The following is a 19,456-nucleotide window of genomic DNA, read 5'->3' as shown; positions in this document are numbered from 1 at the left end:
TTGCATATTTTTAAAGAAATAAATATTTTTATTTTTATTTATTTTTTTTTTAAGATTTTATTTATTTATTTGACAGGCAGAGATCACAAGTAGGCAGAGAGGCAGGCAGAGAGAGGAAGGGAAGCAGGCTCCCCGCTGTGCAGAGAGCCCGATGCGGGGCTCGATCCCAGGACCCTGGGATCATGACCTGAGCCGAAGGCAGCGGCTTAACCCACTGAGCCACCCAGGCGCCCCAGAAATAAATATTTTTAAAAATGTTTATTGGGGCTCCTGCCTTCAGCTAAGGTCATGATCCCAGGTCCTGGAATCAAGCCCTGCATCGGGCTCTCTGCTCAGTGGGGAGTCAGCTTCCCCCCTCTCTCTCTGCCTGCCTCTCTGCCTACTTGTGATCTCTCTCTGTCAAATAAATAAATAAAATCTTTAAAAAAATATAATAGTTTTAAAAAATGTGTATCTTTTCCTAATATCTGAGTCATTAAATTTACCCAAAGGAAAAAGTGATGTCTGGCCGGTGTGGAAGAGGGGCAGTCTGTAGAACTGGGCTCAGGACCAAAGTCAGGAGACCTAGATTATAGTCGTGACCTTCTACAGACCTTTCAAATCAGCTTTTTGGGCTTTATCAAGAAAAGGAAAAGACTCCGTAAAATTAGTTGGTTTCAAACCCTGTTTGGAGACCCAACAGGCTGTAGGGGTTGGGCTCGTTTTTTGTTCTTGCTACAACCTGGGCAGCTCCACTATGTCTCTTTTGGGAGTTAAGTCTTAGAATCCCCATGGGAAACTCTGGGAATTTTACTGTTTGATGTTACTTATTTATTTTTCTTAGAGAGAGAAGGAGAGACTACATGAGGCTGGGAGCAGGGAGGGGCAGAGGGAGAGAGAAAATCTCAAACAAGCTCTACTCCCAGCTCAGAGCCTGAGGAGGGGGCTCATTCTTATAACCCTGAGATCATGACCTGAGCCAAAAAAGAGTCGGACACTTAACTGACTGTGCTACCCAGGCGCCCCTGTTGTTGCTTTTAAAATGAGTTCCACTATTTGGAATTCTATGATTCCTTGGTGTTGCTTTGTAAAAAGGAAATACCAGAGATACAAGGTGGGGAAATAGTGCAGCTCAACAAAGGACTATCTCATAGAATCATATGTACGTTTGCCATTTATTATCTTACGAAATGCACAGCGTAGGCAGATTTATTTATCTTGACTTTCATTTTCATTGTGTTTTTCCTTTCTGTTTGTTCCAGGCTTTCCTCCCCTTCTCCTCCTTCTCTTTTCTAGTCTTTATTTGCTTTTAAATATAGCTATTAGTATGTGGTTATTTGCCAGAACAAAAATGATGGATTGACTTGAAGGAGAGTCTCCCCAAAAATCTTTTTTAAATATATATTTCTATTTTATAATGGGTATTTGTGAGTATACTAAAAACCACTGAACGGTAAACTTTAAAATGGTGACTTTTATGGTATGTGAATTATACCTCAATTTTTAAAAAGAAAGTATTTATTTTAGAGAGAGAGAGTGTGTGTTTGTGAGTGGGGGCAGAGGGAGAGGGAGAGAGAATCCTCAAGCGGACTCCCCACTGAGCACAGAGCCCAGCTTGGCCTGAACTGAAATCAAGAGTCAGCCACCTAACCAACTGAGCCACCCCAGTGCCCCTATGCTTCGATTTTTAAAATACATGTAAAATTTGGATTCTCCTTTCCCATTTGTAAAAATACTCCATTAATTAAGCCTATTCCCACCCCATTCCTATGTCCTACCCCCAACCCCCGATCAACTTCTTCAGCTGAAATATTGCCTTAAAAATAATAATGATATACACATATGTGTGTGTGTGTGTGTGTGTGTGTGTGTGTGTGTGTAAAACATAATAATAACAAGGAAAAGATTAAGGAACTTAATTAGTTTCCACATCCAATAGGAAAGGAGAAAAGGAAAGGAATTTCTAATAGTGTTGTAATCAGCAGTTTGGAACCAGTAAGGTAGAAAGGGATTATAGGAAGTTAGCATGTATCTAAAAATATGACTTGGGGGGCATCTGGGTGGTTCAGTCCGTTGAGCATCCAACTCTTGATCTCAGCTCAAGTCTTGGTTTCAGGGTTATGATTTCAAACCCCACATAATATATATCATGTATATGTATTCATGGGAAGATTTGGGAAGTAGATGCCGATTTCTCTACAATTTAACATGCATCCCAGAGAGGAAAGTTGACTGTGAAAGTTAGTGTCATGCATCTTAACGCTCTTGTTATATGAAGCTCCTCAGACTACTGCAATGCAATGGATTTAGCAGAGCAATTTAGAATTACTTGGTCAAACCAGATTGCTTTGGCTAAACTGGGGAGGAGAGGGTTCCGTAAAATGCTATTTATTTGCACTTGAATTTGGCCAGCAGCCTGTTTATTCCCAAACTGAGTAAGAACTCCCTATTCCCACGTGCATGTTCCTGGCATGAAGTTGAAAGCGTGTGCTGTTATCCAAAGAGGGGCACAAGAGACATCCAGCTGGGGGCCTTGACTCAGAACCTAATGCCGTTTTTGTCCCTGTAATGAACACCAGGTCTGTTACTCTTACGGCACAGTGTTAGCCATTTTTAGTGATTCTAATTCTGCCTACAGACTTTGGTCTGTGTGTTCATTTTGATTTTGTGACTTTAAACAAATCTTAATGGTATCATCGTCTTTCTTTCCATTTTATCTTTGGCTTTTTATAATTTATTTTTGCTCTCTGTGAACCTTTATACACACATTTCACAAGAACAGAGTGACCTTGCCTCCCAGAGAAGGCCTAAGCGCATGTCTAAATTGAGCTGCCTTTTTTTGTAATACCCGAGTTCTGTGGGTGACCTCCTGCAAGACTGAAAAAGTACAGTTGTCCTGTCTGTCCTTTGCAGAGCTTCTGTGACAAACACAGTTTACTTACTGTTTATCAGAATTGGAGAAGAGACCGTCCTCCATGTCTTAGGTAACCATTTCTGTAAATTGCATGTTGTGCCTCTCTTTAAACTAGGCAGAGAAAATCTTTTCCTGTCAGTTTCCCAGAAAGTGGGAAAATAATCACCTCCTTTTCTTCCTTTAGGAGGGTGATTCACTTATTTCTTTTTTTTTTTAATCAAAACTTGAATATTTGCCTGCCTTACAATACCTCAAAGAATTAAAGAAAAGAATGTGAATGGGTCAAGGAAAGAATTCATTTGTAAGCATACTTGAATCACTAATTAGTTCTTCTTTTCATTTTCGTGGGCAGCAAACACTGGTGCTGACCTGCCTATACCTGGCTCTCTTATTATGTGGATACAGCTGAGTGAATTTAAAACCACCAAGACGTTAAAACAACCCAGTGTGTAAGAAACACACATTGAAAACACAATACCTGTAGACCCAAAGGGGAAATTCTGAATATATTTTGTTCTAATAGAACAGATTTGTAAGGTAATAGCATCCTTTATAGCTTCGGCAGGAAAGAGAGAGGAAATTGAGCAGGGAAGAAGCATCTGTATTTGCGCCCGGATCCCAGCTCTCCAGCGGATGGGCTCAGCTTGGCCCTGGACTGGTCTGGACAGGTGCCATGAGGAGTTCCCAGAATGCCCTGCAGTCCGAGAGATTCTGAGTATCCCCAGGATAAAAGCATTATCCTGATCAGCAATAATTACTGCAGTAATTATTACTGCACACCATTAAGCAGGCTTTCCTTTTTTCTTTTCTCTCTCTCTCTTTTTTTCTTTCTTCCCTCTTCTGTGTTTGGCTCAGGATGAAGTTTGCCAGGAGCTGCAGCTGTCCTCGACTCAAGCGCTGACCTAATGCTCTGCTCTTACACTTTCCAGAAGCTACGTCTCAAAATCGCGTGTTGAAGTCTTAAAAATACTCGTGTGTAGGCCCCACCCTGAAATATCCTGAGCGGGGTCTACAGTGGGGCCCGTGCATCTGAACTTTTTGAATTCCTTGGATAACTCTGATGTTGGGAATCTGTCCTAACCAGATGGGAATTCTGGTAGTGTCCCAAGGACAGTCACCCAGCTCTAAGTTGTGCCCTGTCCCTGCACAGACTGCCCCAGCTGCCTGCTCATGCCGCAGTACTGGTGCTTCAGTCCCCTTTCCTCATGCACTTTGTCCTCCACATACTTGTTCCCTCTCACCTCAGCCCCCCACTGACCACTCTTGTCTTCCCTTTTGGACCACCAGGAAATTAAATCAGCTGTAGGCCCTGGGAAGGTCTCGATCCTTCTCTGCTGAACTTGCCTTCCTAGAAACTGAGGATCGGGCTAACACAGTGGATAACTGAGCCAGTCACTGGAAACCTGTTGGGTAGAGTTCGTATCTTTCCAACTATAGCAGGGCAAACGGGGACCGTATAGCTAACCATTGTGTTCCCCTCCTTTCCTGTTCTCAACATCATATGGGAAAGCGTTAATTTTTAAAAATCCATGATTTTTTATTCTACTTAGTCATCAGGCATTAAGGAAATATTGTTGCCTCCTAGGTTAAAAAAAAGTTTGAGGGCGTCTGGGTGGCTCAGTGGGTTAAAGCCTCTGCCTTCAGCTCAGCTCATGGTCCCAGGGTCCTGGTATCAAGCCCTGCATCAGGCTCTCTGCTCAGCAGGGAGCCTGGTTCCCTTCCTCTCTCTCTGCCTGCCTCTCTGCCTACCTGTGATCTCTGTCTGTCAAATAAATAAATAAAATATTTTTTTTAAAAAGTTTGAGATTATGCAGTGCCTCAAAGGTAAATTTACATGTATACGTGATTCAATCCAAACCTTACTCAGTCTCCCTTACATATGTGATAACACACGAATGCCAGACAGGTTCATGTGCACATGCCTTTTTATACTGAAACGACTTTATATCCTCTGGTGGGTTTTCTGTCCAATTAACTGAGGTGTACATTTTTGATGTAATGGTGTATTCTTGAAGAGATGGTAGCACTTAAAAAAAAAAAACAGTTTCTGGGACACCTGGGTGGCTCAGTGGGTTAAGCCTCTGCCTTTGGCTCAGGTCATGATCTCAGGGTCCTGGGATCGAACCACACATCCGGCTCTCTGCTCAGCAGGGAGCCTGCTTCCCACTCTCTCTCTGCCTGCTTGTGGTTTCTCTCTCTCTCTGTCAAATAAATAAATAATATTTTAAAAAGAAACAGTTTCTGGCTTAGGTAGACAGCAGTTGTGGTAACATAATGTTCCACGTTCATTCTTTTTATTTGAAGATCTGATAATGCATTTATTATAATGCAACTGACAAGAGAGTTTATTATATTGCAGTTGACAAGAGAATTTGGTTATTTCTGTGACATACATCTTAAAATTATGACTGATAACATTACACCAGGCCATAACAGATTTTTAGGAATTTTATCTAAGTATATTCTGAAGAAAGTTTAACATCATGTCTTATTTGATACATTTCTCATACACATTTATCCTTTGATGCAAACCTTAGAATCATCATTCTGTTGAAAAAAAAGAATCCTTCTGTTGAGTTATTTTTACTTTTATTACTATTATTTTTTTAAGTAGGCTCCACCCCGATGTTGGGCTCGAACTTACGACCCTGAGATCAAGAGTCACGTGTTCTACCAACTGAGCAGCCAGGCACTCCTGTTGAGAAATTTTTTTAAATTATAGAGTGTTCTGATTAGAAATTCATATATAATATATATGGGAAATGTTTATATTTTTATGTTATGAAATGTTTATATCCAGGAACATGGAGTCTCTCTCTTTTTAGAGACTTTATATGTTCTCCAATAAAATGGTATAGTTATCTTCTTAAAGGTTTTATACATTTCTTGATAAATTCGTTTCTAGGCATTTTTAAAAACAGTTTTAATGAGGCATAATTCAGTTCACTGTATAGAGTTGCACAGCCATCCCCATGAGTCAATTTTAAGACCTGTCACCACCCTGAAAATTTCCCTCATATTTTGTTGCAGCTTTATCCCACTACCACCCCTGGCCTTAACCAACCACTAATCTTTCTGTCTACATGGATTTGCCTTTTCTGGACATTGACCACGAATAGCATCATATCATATATAATCTTCTGATCTGGCTTCTTTTCAGGTTGCATAATGTTTCTGAGGTTCATTTGAATTGTAGCATGCTTCAGCAATTTGCCAATAATATTTTTTATTGCTGAACAGTATTGTGCATATCCATACTGCATTTTCTTTATCCCTTCATCAGTTGATGAGCTAGTATGAATAATACTGTTATGGATATTTGTGTACAAGGTTTATGGGGTCATGTGTCTTTATTTCTCTTAGGTAGATTCCTTGGAGTGAAATTGCTGGGTTAACCAATAAGCTTATCCTTTCAAGGAACTGCCTCACTGTTTTCCAAAGTAGCTATACTGTCCTGTTTCAGATTTTCACAAACCATGGCTGAGGATTCTGGCTACTCCACATCATCACCAACACCTCTTAGTGATGTCTTTCTGGTAATAGTCATTCTAGTGGGTGTGTCTTCATTATCTCTAGCTACACAACAAGTTACTCCCAAATTTAACTGCTTAAAATCAAACCTCTTTTACCTGGCAGTCTCTGTGGGTCAGGAATATAGGTGGGGTGAACTAGGTTCTCTGGTTGCGGATTCCACACAAGATTGCTTTCAAGGTATTTTCTGTGGCTCTTTCCACCTCAACGCTTGACTAAGGGATGATTTGCTTCCAACCTGACTCAAGTTTTTCGTAGGATTCGGCTCCATGTGGTCTGTTGGGCTGAGGGTCTTAGCTCCTCACTGGCTGTTGGCTGAAGGAGGTCTTCTTCAGTTCTTTCCCACGTGGGCTTCACCAAAGGGCCACTCACATGGCAGCTGGCTCCCACCAGAATGAACGAGTGAGAGAACAAGAGAGGGTGAACAAGAGGAACCCAGAGTCTTTTTGTAACTTAATCTCAGAAATGACACCCTATTACTTAGAGACAATCTACCACATTCACTATGTTTTTTTTTTTTTAATCAGTGTGGTTTTTATTTGCATTTCTTTTTTTCTTTTTTTTTTGGGGGGGGGGGTCTGCAGTTTTATTGCGAAAAACAGAAACATAACCGATATAAAAAGGAGAGCTCCGGCCCACGGGGGCACGCGCGGCAGGGGAGGGCAGCTCCGAGTCCTCGGGCGGCCGACGGCGCCCGCTAGGCGTCCTGCTGCTGGATGAAGGGGTTGGGGATGGCCTCCATGCCGTCCTGCGGGCAGATGAGCACCACGGAGGTGCCCCTGCACACCACCAGGTCCAGCTGGCGGGTGCCCTCTGTGAGCTTGTACTGGTCGTCGGGGTCTTCGCGGCCTCCCTGAAACTTCACTGGGATCGTCTTGTCGATGTACTTAGACAAGTCCAAGATGCTCTCTTTCTTCTTCTTCTCTTTGTCCGCCATCTTGCCGCACCGCGCCCCTCTATTTGCATTTCTTTAATGACTAATGCTATTGAACACCTTTTCACATATGTATTAGCCATTCCTATATCTTCTTTGGTGAAATAGCCACTCAAATTTTTGCCCATTTAAAAAAATGAGTTGTTTGCCTTCTTACTGTTGAGTCACAAGAATTCTTCCCATACTCCAGATACAAATACTTCATTAGATATTTGATTTACAAATTGTATTGGTTTTCTCTTGCTTTGTTAACAAATAACTGCAAGGTTAGCAGTTTAAATGACACAGTGTTATTATCTTATAGATCAATAGGTCAGAAGTCTGCTGGGTGGGTCTCACTGACCTAAAATGCAGGTGTCTGAAGCCATACTCCTTTTGGAGGCTCTAGGGGAGAATCTGTTTCCTGCTCACTCAGGTTGTTTTTCACAATTCAGTATCTTATGTTGTGGGAACAACGTCCTCATGTTCTTGCTGGTTGTAAGTCAAGGGAATGGCCCAGAGACCACCGAATTCCTTGATTCTTGGCCCCCTTCTTCCATCATCAAAGCTGTATCATCACCAATAGGTCACATCTTCACCATGTTGTGTCTCTCTGACCCTTCCTCATTAGCAATGTCTCTTTCACCATAACTGGCAAAGGGTCTCCTCTTAAGGACTCATACGATTATGTTGGGAACATCTAGACAATAAAGGATAATCTCCACACCTCAGTTTCTTTGCCAATAATTATATCTGTAGAATCCCTTTGCCATGTAAGGTTATATACTCATAGGTTCTAGGGATCAGGAAGTAGACATTGGGCATGTGCAGCACACCGTGCCTACCATATAAATATTTTCTCCCAGTCTGTGGTTTATCATTTCATTTTCATGATACTATTCTTTGAAGTACAAAGTCTTGAATTTTGATGACCTCCAGATTATTGATTTTTTTCTTTCATGAATCATACTAAGAATACTTGTCTAACCCAGAGTCATGAAGATTTTCCCTGTGTTCTCTTCTAGAAATTTTTATAGTTTTAGCTCTTTAATTTTAATTTAATTTAGATTTATGTTCCACCTTGAGTTATATATGGTTTTTTATATATGGTTCTAGGTAAGGATCTAATTTCTTTCTTTCTTTCTTTCTTTTGCATATAGCTATCCAGTTATTTCAGCACCATTTACTGGAAAAATTCCCCTTGCATTGAATTGTTTTGACACCTGTGCTGAAAATCAGTTGGCTCTAACTCTCAGGATTTATTTCTGAACTCTAAATTCTCTTCCACTGATTTGTATGTCTCCTCTTGTACCAAGAGACACTGACTTCTTTTCCAGGTCTTATAAGTATTTGTTACTATTAGGAATGGAATTGAGATTATTTTGAATCTAAAATATTCTTTTTAAAAAAAATCAATTTAATTTAATTTTTTTCAGTGATCCATAATTCATTGTTTATGCACCACACCCAGTGCTCCATGCAATACATGCCCTCCATAACACCCACCGCCAGCTCACCCAACTCCCCACCCCTGCCCCTCCAAAACCCTTAGTTTGTTTCTCAGAGTCCACAGTCTCTCATGGTTTGTCTCCCCCTCCGATTTCCCCCAACTCACTTCTTCTCTCCATCTCCCCATGTCCTGCATGTTATTCCTTATGCTCCACAAGTAAGTGAAACCATATGATAATTGACTCTCTCTCTGCTTGACTTATTTCACTCAGCATAATCTCCTCCAGTCCCATCCATATTGATACAAAAGTTGGGTATTCATCCTTTCCGATGGAGGCATAATACTCCATAGTATATATGGACCATATCTTCTTTATCCATTCATCTGTTGAAGGGCATCTTGGTTCTTTCCATAGTTTGGCATGGCCATTGCTGCTATGAACATTGGGGTACAGATGGCCCTTCTTTTCACTACATCTGTATCTTTGGGGTAAATACCCAGTAGTGCAGTTGCAGGGTCATTCTTAACTCAGAAATATTTTCCTTAAACTCACTGAGAGTTTAAAATTTAATCTATTATAGCACTGTCTTGACTTTGGAACAGAAGGAAAATGAAACTTTTATGCCTACATGAGGTCACTTGAAAATTGCATTGAATCTGCTAAATTCCATCTTACCAGACTAAGGTACATTAGATATTTTGATGTTAGTGCTACAGTAAATAGCTTGATGGAGAGTATTTAATTTTGTACTTTGAATTGGAACAGGTTGTTATTATTATTATTATTATTATTATTATTATTATTACATACTCCTTTTCCCTTTGTATAAGTAACATTTCCAAAGGTCCTATTTTCTTTCTCCTTCCTTCCAGATCAGCCTCTGGAATCCCGTAGACTCTGCAACAAGCCAATTCAGAGCTTCCCCAACATGGACAGCATTTTCAGTGAAGCCCTTCTGAAGATGCGGAAGCAGCATCCTGGGTGCCTTTCTCAGGAGACCTGTGTCCGTGCAATCCAGGCTGCCGTCCAGTATCCCTATGAAGTGGGCATCAAGAAGGAGGAGGAGCTGTTCATGTACCTTCAGAAATCAGGGCAGGCTAGAGCCCTGCAATATGTTTTCTTTGCGGAGAGGAATGCCAGTAAGTGGTCAACCCCCTCGGGAGCATCCTGGAAAACAGCAACGGCACAGCCCATCTCCTCAGTTGGCGTCGTCGGTAAGAACGTGGTGGGGTTAAAGTCATTCTCCAAATCAGCACATACGAAATCCTGCTGTTTGTTTAGGGCCCCAGGTACTGGACTCTATACGAAGCACTATACTTGTGTGGCTAACTTGTTTTTCACCCCAGCCCGGGAATGATCTTCGTTTTACATGTGAGGCCTAGAGACACCAACCTCCTCACCAGTGAGCTAAACACAAGCGGTGTGAGGGTCTGATGCTAGGTCTGTCTGACTCTAGACTCTAGGTATTTTTTTTTTTTTTACTCATCGCCTCCTCTCCCCTGCGTGAATCTCTTGCTCCTGGATCTCCCAGCAATGATTATTATTTGTACCACATTTCCAAGTACGGTTTGTCACTCTTGTAGCTAGGTATTTGGAATGAAGGCTCTACCTTCTTGGTGCCTGGATTCATTCACTTCCCATTCGACACTATTAACCTCAAATCTCTCTGCATCCTGAAACAGTGACCTCCCTACTTTTTCCCTCTGGGATTTTCCCAAACAAAATGTCTTCTTTCCTCAGAAGCTAGCCCTCTGATTGGCTTTTTTGAGCTACTTTCCCAAGCTTCTCTTGTTCTTAGTATCGACCACCCAAGAATGGTCTTGGTGGATTTTAAACCCCATGAAATGGTGAGCAAAATGTTATATGTGTCAGCTGATGTACAGTCTTCCAAGGGAGGAGTCCATAGTTTACAATAAAGTGTCAACCTTCTGAACCCTCACCCTGCTGTCTAGCAACAATCCAGTTTGGAGGGAAAGAGCCCACGCTGCATCCTCTCAGTCTACCGTATCAGTCACACTGTGATCTTTCCAGCATTGACTCTGTTCACTTGTGATTTTTATTTATTTTATTTTATTTAAATTCAACAAAGTAACTTATACTGTATTAGTAGTTTAAGAGGTAGAGTTCAGGGATTCATCAGTTGCATATAACATCCAGTCCTCATCACATCATGTGCCCTCCTTAATGCCCAACCCCCAGGTACGCCATCCCCCCCACTCACTTGTGATTTTTATTTATTTATTTATTTATTTATTTATTTAGAAGATTTTATTTATTTGACAGACAGATAGAACAAAGTAGGCAGAGAGGCCAGCAGAGGGAGAGGGAGAAGCAGGCTCTCAGCTGAGCAGGGAGCCTGACACGGGGCTGGATCATAGGACCCTGGGATCATGAACCGAGCCGAAGGCAGCTGCTCAACTGACTGCACCCAGGCGCCCCTCACTTGTGATTTTTAAAGGAGGTGGATAGAGAGTGTGACAGAGAACTATGAATGTTTCTTTTTTGTGCTTTTTTTCAGCAGCACCAATACTTGTTTCTAGTTGTGCACTTACTCTGTTTCTTCTCTATATTCCTTCAAGCCAAGGATAATTGATGCAATATAACAACAAAGACGAAATTTATCGATATTGAGTTCATCAGCTGTTGTTTGAGAATTTCCCTATTTCCTTGTTGTGAGCCTTTTAAAAAAGATTTCCAATTCATGTCCGGCATGAAATATCTAAAAGTTTTTGGTTTTGTTTTTTTAAGTACACCCCATATTGTTCAGAAAAATATTTGAAAAAGCATTTAAAAATCCACGGAAGATAACTTGGATACAAATAAAGTGAGAGTGTTTGGGGCGCCTGGGTGGCTCAGTGGGTTAAAGCCTCTGCCTTTGGCTCAGGTCATGATCCCAGGGTCCTGGAATCGAGCCCAGCATCAGGCTCTCTGCTCGGCGGGGAGCCTGCTTTCTCCTCTCTCTGCCTGTTTGTGATCCCTGTCTGTCAAATAAATAAATAAAATCTTTAAAAAAAAATAAAAGTGAGAGAGTTTGGTTATTTCCCCCTTCGTCATCGTGTCTATCCCCATACTGCTCCACACTGGATCGTCGTTGTGATGCAGCCTCCCACTATTCCCTGTGCCCTCTGGAACACTCCTACAGCCTGATCTGCTTCCTGCCTGAGACCCGGCTTACTCCGGCACCCACTTATTCTGTGACCCTCTCAGAAAAATGCTGCTGCTTCTTTCACAGTCCACGCCCTGCCTCCCAACCTGCCCGCATCTCTTCCCAATTCCCTTCCCAGACCATTGTGTCTTTCAGGACACTCTTCCGTGGTTCTGCCACCTGATCTGATGGCTCTCTCCCTCCTTGTTACTGCCATTACTCCTACCACCCATTTGCTGAAAAATTTGGCTGGCTCACACTTATCCACTTTCCCCCAAATCTTGCTGTCACCCCGATTGTTGCCATCGTCTGTGTGGACAATGCATCCAGCCCTGCTGCTTTCCAGTGCCTTTGCCTCCTCAGATCCGGTGACATTCACCTCACTTCACTTCCCGTGACCCCTACTTAGGACTTTTCCTTGGCTCTTGCCTATACCCTAATGTATCTCCACGTCTGCAGTCCAAATTCTGACCTTTCCCCCACAACCTTGTATCTTCCCACATCTCTTCATTGTTTGTTCCAGCTATATCCATTACTTGATCAGCTCTCCTTATCTTTACTTTCTTCTCTTTCTAAATTTCACTTCCAGGGTCATCCCTTCATCCACTCTCTTGTCAGTGCCCTCCAACTCCATGAGTTACTGTCCTTTCACTCTGCCCCTGGCAAAACCCCAAGTGTGCTCTTCCATGAGCCCATTTCCAGGCTTCTCAGAAAGGTCAGCACTACTGCAAGTTCATGTCCCCCCTCCTTGCCTGAGCTCTAAAGCCATCCAAAAGGGAGAAGACTGCAGTTGACCAAAACAGCAGCACCTTCAATGAATGCATCCTTTGTTCTTTCTTTACTTCTGTCAATAGAAGAGGTTCTTGACTAGAATTAATTCCTTGGCAGTTAAAGACAATGAGTTGTTAGGGAAGCAGGACCCCTTGCCCCTCCATGTGTTTAATGAGGAAAAATTAGGGAACTAAATTCAGTATAAATACAGTATGCACCTTTGGATACATAACTATCAACAATGAAAATCTTGGTTTTTCAGGCTCCCCCCTTTTTTTGAGATCTTTGAGACCACAAGTTCATGAGAAGAGAAATTAGGAGCTAAGAACTATTTATTTATATTTTTTTACAATTTAATTATTTGTTTGGGTGAAAGAGAAGAGGGGAGAGAGTGTGTGTGTGTGGGCAGGGGGAGGGGCAAAAAGAGAGGGAGAGAACCTCAAGCAGACTCCCTGCTGAGTGCAGAGCCTGATGTGGGGCTCCATCGCAGAACCCTGAGATCATGACCTGAGCCAGGACCAAGAGTCAGCTGCCCAACCGACTGAGCCACCCAGGTGCCCAGAGCTAAGAACTTTCTGAAATAAATATACATTGTGTTTTCATGTTTTTATTGTTTCAGTGATTAAATGAAATGTGTCCGTTTATAGAGCTGAAGAGAATCTAAAGTTATGGCTGGGACACTTGCAAAAAGCATTAGTTTGGTCCACTTCGTGATTTGGATTCCAGGTCATTCAGGTCCGCTCCACGAGGTGAATGTGGAAGAACTGTGCTTGACCCTCCCAGGTGCCTTTTCTTCACTGCTCTGTGGTCCTTTCTGGGATCCCGCCTACCTTATGTGACACTTTACAAAGTATTTTCACGTTACATCTTGTTAGTCCTCATTGTCTCTGAGAGATTATAATTTCTATACTCTTAAAAATTGTATGTGAGGCTTGGGACTGAAAGCTAGGAGGCCAGGGTTTTGAAACCATTTGAACCCTTTACCCAGGCCGAAGTTTTGGATACAAGTTGCTATAGCAGCGAGAGCTATCCAGCCTTCTGGCTACTGAGTGAAATGCAGATGTTTATTAATTTTGGAAAATTAAATGTTTTTAACTAATTTAATATATTTATTACATTAAATAAATTAATACAGTTTGAAATTTAAATATATTCCAGAGAAACAAGGATTTCTGATGTCTGATAACGTTCTGTATTCAAAACCAATCCCCCAAAAAACAAAACAAAACCAACCAATCCCCAAAGCTAGTCAATGAGAAGTACAGAAGAATAATATATAAATAGTTTTCACAAAACGGTTTCATCCACAATGGGTTGATGAGGTAACAGATAACTTGCTGCTGTAACAGATAACAATCTCAGTGGCTTAACACAATAAAGATTTATTTCCTGCTTGCTCTATAAGGCCATTCTAGGACAGGTTTTTTCTAAGTAATGACTATCATTCTCCTGAACAAGGATTAGTAAACTTTTTTTTAAAGAGCCATATGGTAAATATTTTAGGCTTTCTGGACTGTATGATCTCTTTTGCAGCACCAAAACAACTCTGCACACAAAACAGTTATAGATGATATGGAAACAAATGAGTGTGGTTGTGCTCCAGTAAGACTTTATTTATGAGACTAAAATTTGAATTTGAGATAATTTGCATGTGTCACAAAATATTGTTGTTTTTGTTTTTGTTCTTTTTTCAACTATTCAAAATGCAAAACCATCCGTAGCTCATAGGTAGTACAAAAATAGACGGTGGGATGGATTTGGCACACAGACCCTAGTTTGCCAACACCTGCTCAAGGGTCTCCTCCAAGGCCTCACAGTTGTTCTCTGCAGCCTCTACACCCCTGAAGTAATCAAGGATCTTGTGGGAGGTTCTGGGCGCCAATCATGATCCCACACTATGCTCCTTTCCCATTTCATTGACTGGAAATACTCACAGGCCCTATCAGGATACAAGGGATCCAGAATAGGGGCACAGGGGTGGCTCAGTCATTAAGTATCTGCCTTGGGCTCAGGTCATGATCCCAGGATCCTGGGATCGAGCCCCGCATCAGGCTCCCTGTGTGGCAGGAAACCTGCTTCTCTCTCTCCCACTCCCTCTGCTTGTGTCCCCTCTCTCTCACTGTGTGTCTCTCTCAAATAAATACATAAAATCTTTAAAAAAATAAAGGATCTAGAATAGTTTTCCTTGTGCCAAGAAGAAAAATGAAATGGTAAGGGGAAGGAACAGTAACATCTTAGCCATCAAATAATTTGTCTACATGTTCTGTTCTTCTTGCCTTTGCTTAAAGTAATACTCCCTTTCCTTCTCCCTTCCCCAGTCTGGGGAAAAGATTTATAATCTTCCTGCAGTGCGTCAGGATTTCAAGTTCACTACATCCTCACTTGTACATCTCTCTTTTTAATGATCTCTCTCCTAATGGGTGTGAAGTGGTAGCTCATGGTGGTTTTGATTTGCATTTCCTTCATGATTAAGGATGCATCTTCTCGTTGCTTATTAGCCGTTTGTGTATTTTCTTCAGAAAAAATGTTTAAGTTAAATCATATTTTTATTGTGAGTTGTAAGAATTGTTTATATATTTTAATACAAGTCCCTTATTAGATAGATGATTCCATGGGTTCTTTTTACTCTCTGTATGGTATCCTTTGAAGCACAAAAATTTTTTGATTTTGATGTTATCTAATTAATCTGTTTTTTGTTTTTGTTGTTTATGCTTTTGATGTCATAAGAAACCATTGTCTTATCCAAGATCATGGAGAATTACTCACAGGAGTTTTATGGTTTTAGCTCCTACTTCAGTCCATGATCCATTTTGAATTAATTTTTGTATATGGTGCACAGTATTCCAACATCATACTTTTGCACGTGGATACCCAGCTGTCCCAGCATCATTTGTTGAAAAGACTATTCTTCCCCCATTGAATTATCTTGGCCAGTTGGCCACAGTTACGAGATTATTTCAGGACTCTCAATTCTATAGGTCTACCCTTATACCACACTTGAATACTTGAATACTGTAGCTTTGTCTTAAGTTTTTAAATTGGGAAGAGTCAATCCTCCAACTTTGTTCTTCTTTTTTAATAATGTCTTTGGTGATTCTTGATTCCTTGTATTTATGTATGAATTTTAGGATCAGCTTAATTTAATTTGTTGATTTCTGCAAAAAGCCAGTTGAATTTTTGATAAGGATTGCATTGGTGGTTGAGATCGGCTTGGGTAGTATTGCCATATTAACAATATTAAGTCTCCTGATCTATGAGAACAGGGGATGTATATCTCTTTATTAGATCTTCTTTATTTCAGCAATGATTTGTGGGTTTTAGCATTACAAGTCTTCCAATTCTTTCTTAAATTTATTCTGAAGTACTTTATTTTTTTAATAAAAATAAGTATAAGTAGAAGTAGAAGTGGTATAAGTAGAATTGTTTTCTTAATTCATATTCTGATTATTCATTGCTAGTATACAGAATACAATTGATTCTTATATATAGATCTTGTATTATACAACCTTGCTGAACTGTTTATCAATCCTAATATTGTGTGTGTGTGTGTGCGTGTGTGTGCGCTCATGAATATTACTCAATGTCACATCCTCTGGAGCATTTAACACAGAGCCTAATCTTAACTAATATTCAGTCCATTTGTATTCCTCGCATCGATCTCTTTAAATGCCCTGTTGCCACAGAAGCCTCCCATTTACTGAGTAATTTTTCAGTTCCCAATATCACTGAACCATTCTTCTTCCTCTTCACTCTCATCTGCAGGCTTGGGAACAATGGGCCGAGGCATCGTCACTGCTCTTGCAAAGGCGAGGATCCCTGTGATTGCTGTGGAATTGGACAAGAAGCAGCTAGAGACTGCTGATCAGATAATAACCTCCCTCTTGGAAAAGGAAGCATCCAAAATGCAGCCCAGCAGCCACCATTGGTTAGGACCAAAACCCAGGTTAACCACATCCCTGAAGGAGCTAGGTGGTGTAGATTTAGTCATCGAAGCAGTATTTGAGGAAATTAACTTGAAGAAGCAGGTCTTTGCTGAACTATCAGCTGTGTGCAAGCCAGAAGCTTTTCTGTGCACCAATACTTCAGCCTTGAACATTGACGATATTGCTTCTTCCACTGATCGCCCTCACTTGGTCATTGGCACTCACTTCTTCTCACCAGCTCACATCATGAAGTTGTTAGAGATTATCCCCAGCCAGTACTCTTCCCCTACTACCATTGCCACAGTTATGAATTTATCAAAAAAAATTAAAAAAATTGGAGTAGTTGTAGGTAACTGTTTTGGATTTGTTGGCAATCGAATGTTGAAGCCTTATTACAATCAGACATATTTCTTATTGGAAGAGGGCGGTAAGCCAGAGGAGATAGATCAGGTGCTGGAAGAGTTTGGTTTCAAAATGGGACCTTTTAGAGTGTCAGATCTTGCTGGACTGGATGTGGGGTGGAAATCTCGACAAGGGCAAGGTCTTACGGGACCTATGTTGCCTTCAGGAACGCCTGCCCGAAAGCGAGGCAGCGAGAGATATTGCCCAATTCCTGATATGCTCTGTGAATCAGGACGGTTTGGCCAGAAGACAGGAAAGGGTTGGTATCAATATGATAAGCCACTGGGTAGGATTCACAAACCTGACCCCTGGCTCTCTGAATTCCTGTCACAGTACAGGCAAACCTATCACATTGAGCCACGTGTCATTAGCCAGGATGAGATCCTCGAGCGCTGTTTGTATTCACTCATCAATGAAGCATTCCGTATCTTGGGAGAAGGGATGGCTGCCACTCCAGAGCACATCGATGTTGTCTATTTACATGGGTACGGATGGCCAAGGCACAAGGGTGGGCCCATGTTCTATGCCTCCACAGTGGGATTGCCCACAGTGCTAGAGAAGTTGCAGAAATATTATAGGCAGAATCCTGATATTCCACAACTAGAGCCTTGTGACTATCTGAAAAAATTGGCTTACCTGGGCAACCCTCCTCTGAAAGAATGGCAGAGGTTAGCAGGACCCCCTAGCAGTAGACTGTGATTCAGCCTTCCAGGTTATGACTCATGTGCTTGCATCAGGAAATGCTCATGGAATTTCATTGATATTAAATCAAAAGATCCAAAGTAAGATTGCTCTGAAATACAAAGCAGCTGAACCTTCTCTTTGTGTCTTCTGTCTGATTATTCTAATGGATCAAATCTTTAGGAATGTGCTTCCTATGCCTCTGAGTCTATCTTTATTGGATAAATCATTTTGATCCCAGTGAATAAACTTGTGTCAATACCATAATAGCTAAGGAGAGAAACTCAGGATTAAGTTGAAGTTTCCAAGTGCTTTGATTGTTGGAAATGTCAACAATGAATCCCTGGGGTGCCTGGGTGGCTCAGTGGGTTAAAGCCTCTGCTTTCGGCTCAGCTCATGATCCCAGAGTCCTGGGATCAAGCCCTGCTTCGGGCTCTCTGCTCAGCAGGGAGCCTGCTTCCTTCTCTCTCTCTCTGCCTGCCTCTCTGCCTACTTGTGATCTCTGTCTGTCAAATAAAAAATAAATAAAATCTTTAAAAAAAAAAACAGAATGACTCCCTGATAAATGCCACTAAGTCATAAATTCATTTTGACCCCTTTCCACTTCACACACACGGCACTGATAGGAAAACTTACGGGCCCTTTAACAAACCTTCACTCTGCAGCTCCTGACCATTTTGCACAGCACTTGGCAAACCCAGAATCCAGAGGGGGCATGAATTCAGCAGGGAAAGCTGTGGTGAAGTTTAGCCCCTAGTCTCAAAGATGGAGCGGAGTTAGTTGGCAGGCTCGAATCAGCAGGGAGGGTCTCTGTGAGTGAGTAGGGAACATCACCCATGGAGAGGCAGAGGGAGTAACCAGAAAGAGAGGCAAGGTGTCAAAGGCCTAACAGTGCTAACGTTGTAGGCAGAACCCGGGTGGGAGTAGTGAGGGTGTTGAGTGCTTCAGAGTAGCTTGGCAGCCTATACTCGGTGTATGACTTCTGTCCACGGTGCTGTTATTTGTGCAAATCGTGCTTGCTGCTTTGCAAGGGGCTCAGCAATGTTTGTTGTAACTTCCTGGGGACCTGGGGATGTCCACAATCTGTCATTCTTTTCTATGCATGGAGAAGTAACAGAAAGTAGCCATTGTTGACTTCATGTAAGAAGGGATCTTACCTTAAAAAGCATGTCTAACTTCCTCTGATTCTATGATAGAGTCATGATGCCAGTCTCCCTGCCATGATGAGCCTTTGTGATGCTGGGTATGGAAATTGTTGAATCTTGAAAAGTCTGAAATTACTGCAAAACAGATTCTGAATAGTTTTGTTATAAGAGTTCTTCTCTTTTTACTTTTTTGTGGGGTTAAAAGTTGAGGGGCTGGTCCACACAAAAACTGGTCCACAAATGTTTATAGCAGTATTATTCATAATAGCCCCAAATTGGGAACAAGCTAAAGCTCTATCAACAAATGAACAAAGTGTGGAATGGCCATGGAATAGAATATTTGGTCATCGAAAGAAATAAAGTAAGTATAGAGATATATTATGACATGGCGAACCTTCAAAATTTTATGCTAACTGAAAGAAGCCAATCACAAAAGGCCATACATTGTATGGAAATTTATGGGAAATAGGCAAATCTATAGAGACAAAAAGCAGATCAGAGGATGCCTAGGGCTGGAATCAGTAGGAGCTAGGTAATGGGGAGGGCTCTAATGAGGACTGGTTTCTTTCTGGGTTGATGAAAATGTTCTGAAATTATTGCG

General features: G+C 41.5%; 2 protein-coding genes across 5 annotated transcripts in view; one reads left to right on the top strand and one right to left on the bottom strand.

Moving 5' to 3' along the window:
- Positions 1-17,848, top strand: part of EHHADH (enoyl-CoA hydratase and 3-hydroxyacyl CoA dehydrogenase) — a 48,051-nt gene extending 30,203 nt beyond the window's left edge. For all 4 annotated transcript variants that reach the window (XM_032875562.1, XM_032875563.1, XM_032875566.1 and 1 more), the window contains 2 exons: positions 9,661-10,002; positions 16,467-17,848. In XM_032875562.1, the coding sequence (XP_032731453.1) occupies positions 9,661-10,002; positions 16,467-17,728 (1,604 nt within the window). In that variant the 3' untranslated portion in view covers positions 17,729-17,848. The remainder of the gene's footprint in view (positions 1-9,660; positions 10,003-16,466) is intronic.
- LOC116878246 (U6 snRNA-associated Sm-like protein LSm7) lies at positions 6,998-7,373 on the bottom strand. Its single transcript, XM_032875567.1, has one exon. It carries the CDS (start codon positions 7,359-7,361, stop codon positions 7,122-7,124), a length of 240 nt encoding a protein of 79 aa, XP_032731458.1. The 5' UTR covers positions 7,362-7,373; the 3' UTR covers positions 6,998-7,121.
- Positions 17,849-19,456: the final 1,608 nt, after the last annotated feature.

Source organism: Lontra canadensis, unplaced genomic scaffold (genome assembly GCF_010015895.1).
Source record: "Lontra canadensis isolate GAN:19392208 unplaced genomic scaffold, GSC_riverotter_1.0 scaffold56, whole genome shotgun sequence".
NCBI classification, from domain to species: domain Eukaryota; kingdom Metazoa; phylum Chordata; class Mammalia; order Carnivora; family Mustelidae; genus Lontra; species Lontra canadensis.
This window is presented reverse-complemented; position numbering and strand designations above follow the sequence as displayed.

Bases quoted from the DNA above. Each gene is read 5' to 3' on its own strand.
- LOC116878246 (XM_032875567.1), bottom strand. From the start codon at position 7,361: ATGGCGGACAAAGAGAAGAAGAAGAAAGAGAGCATCTTGGACTTGTCT.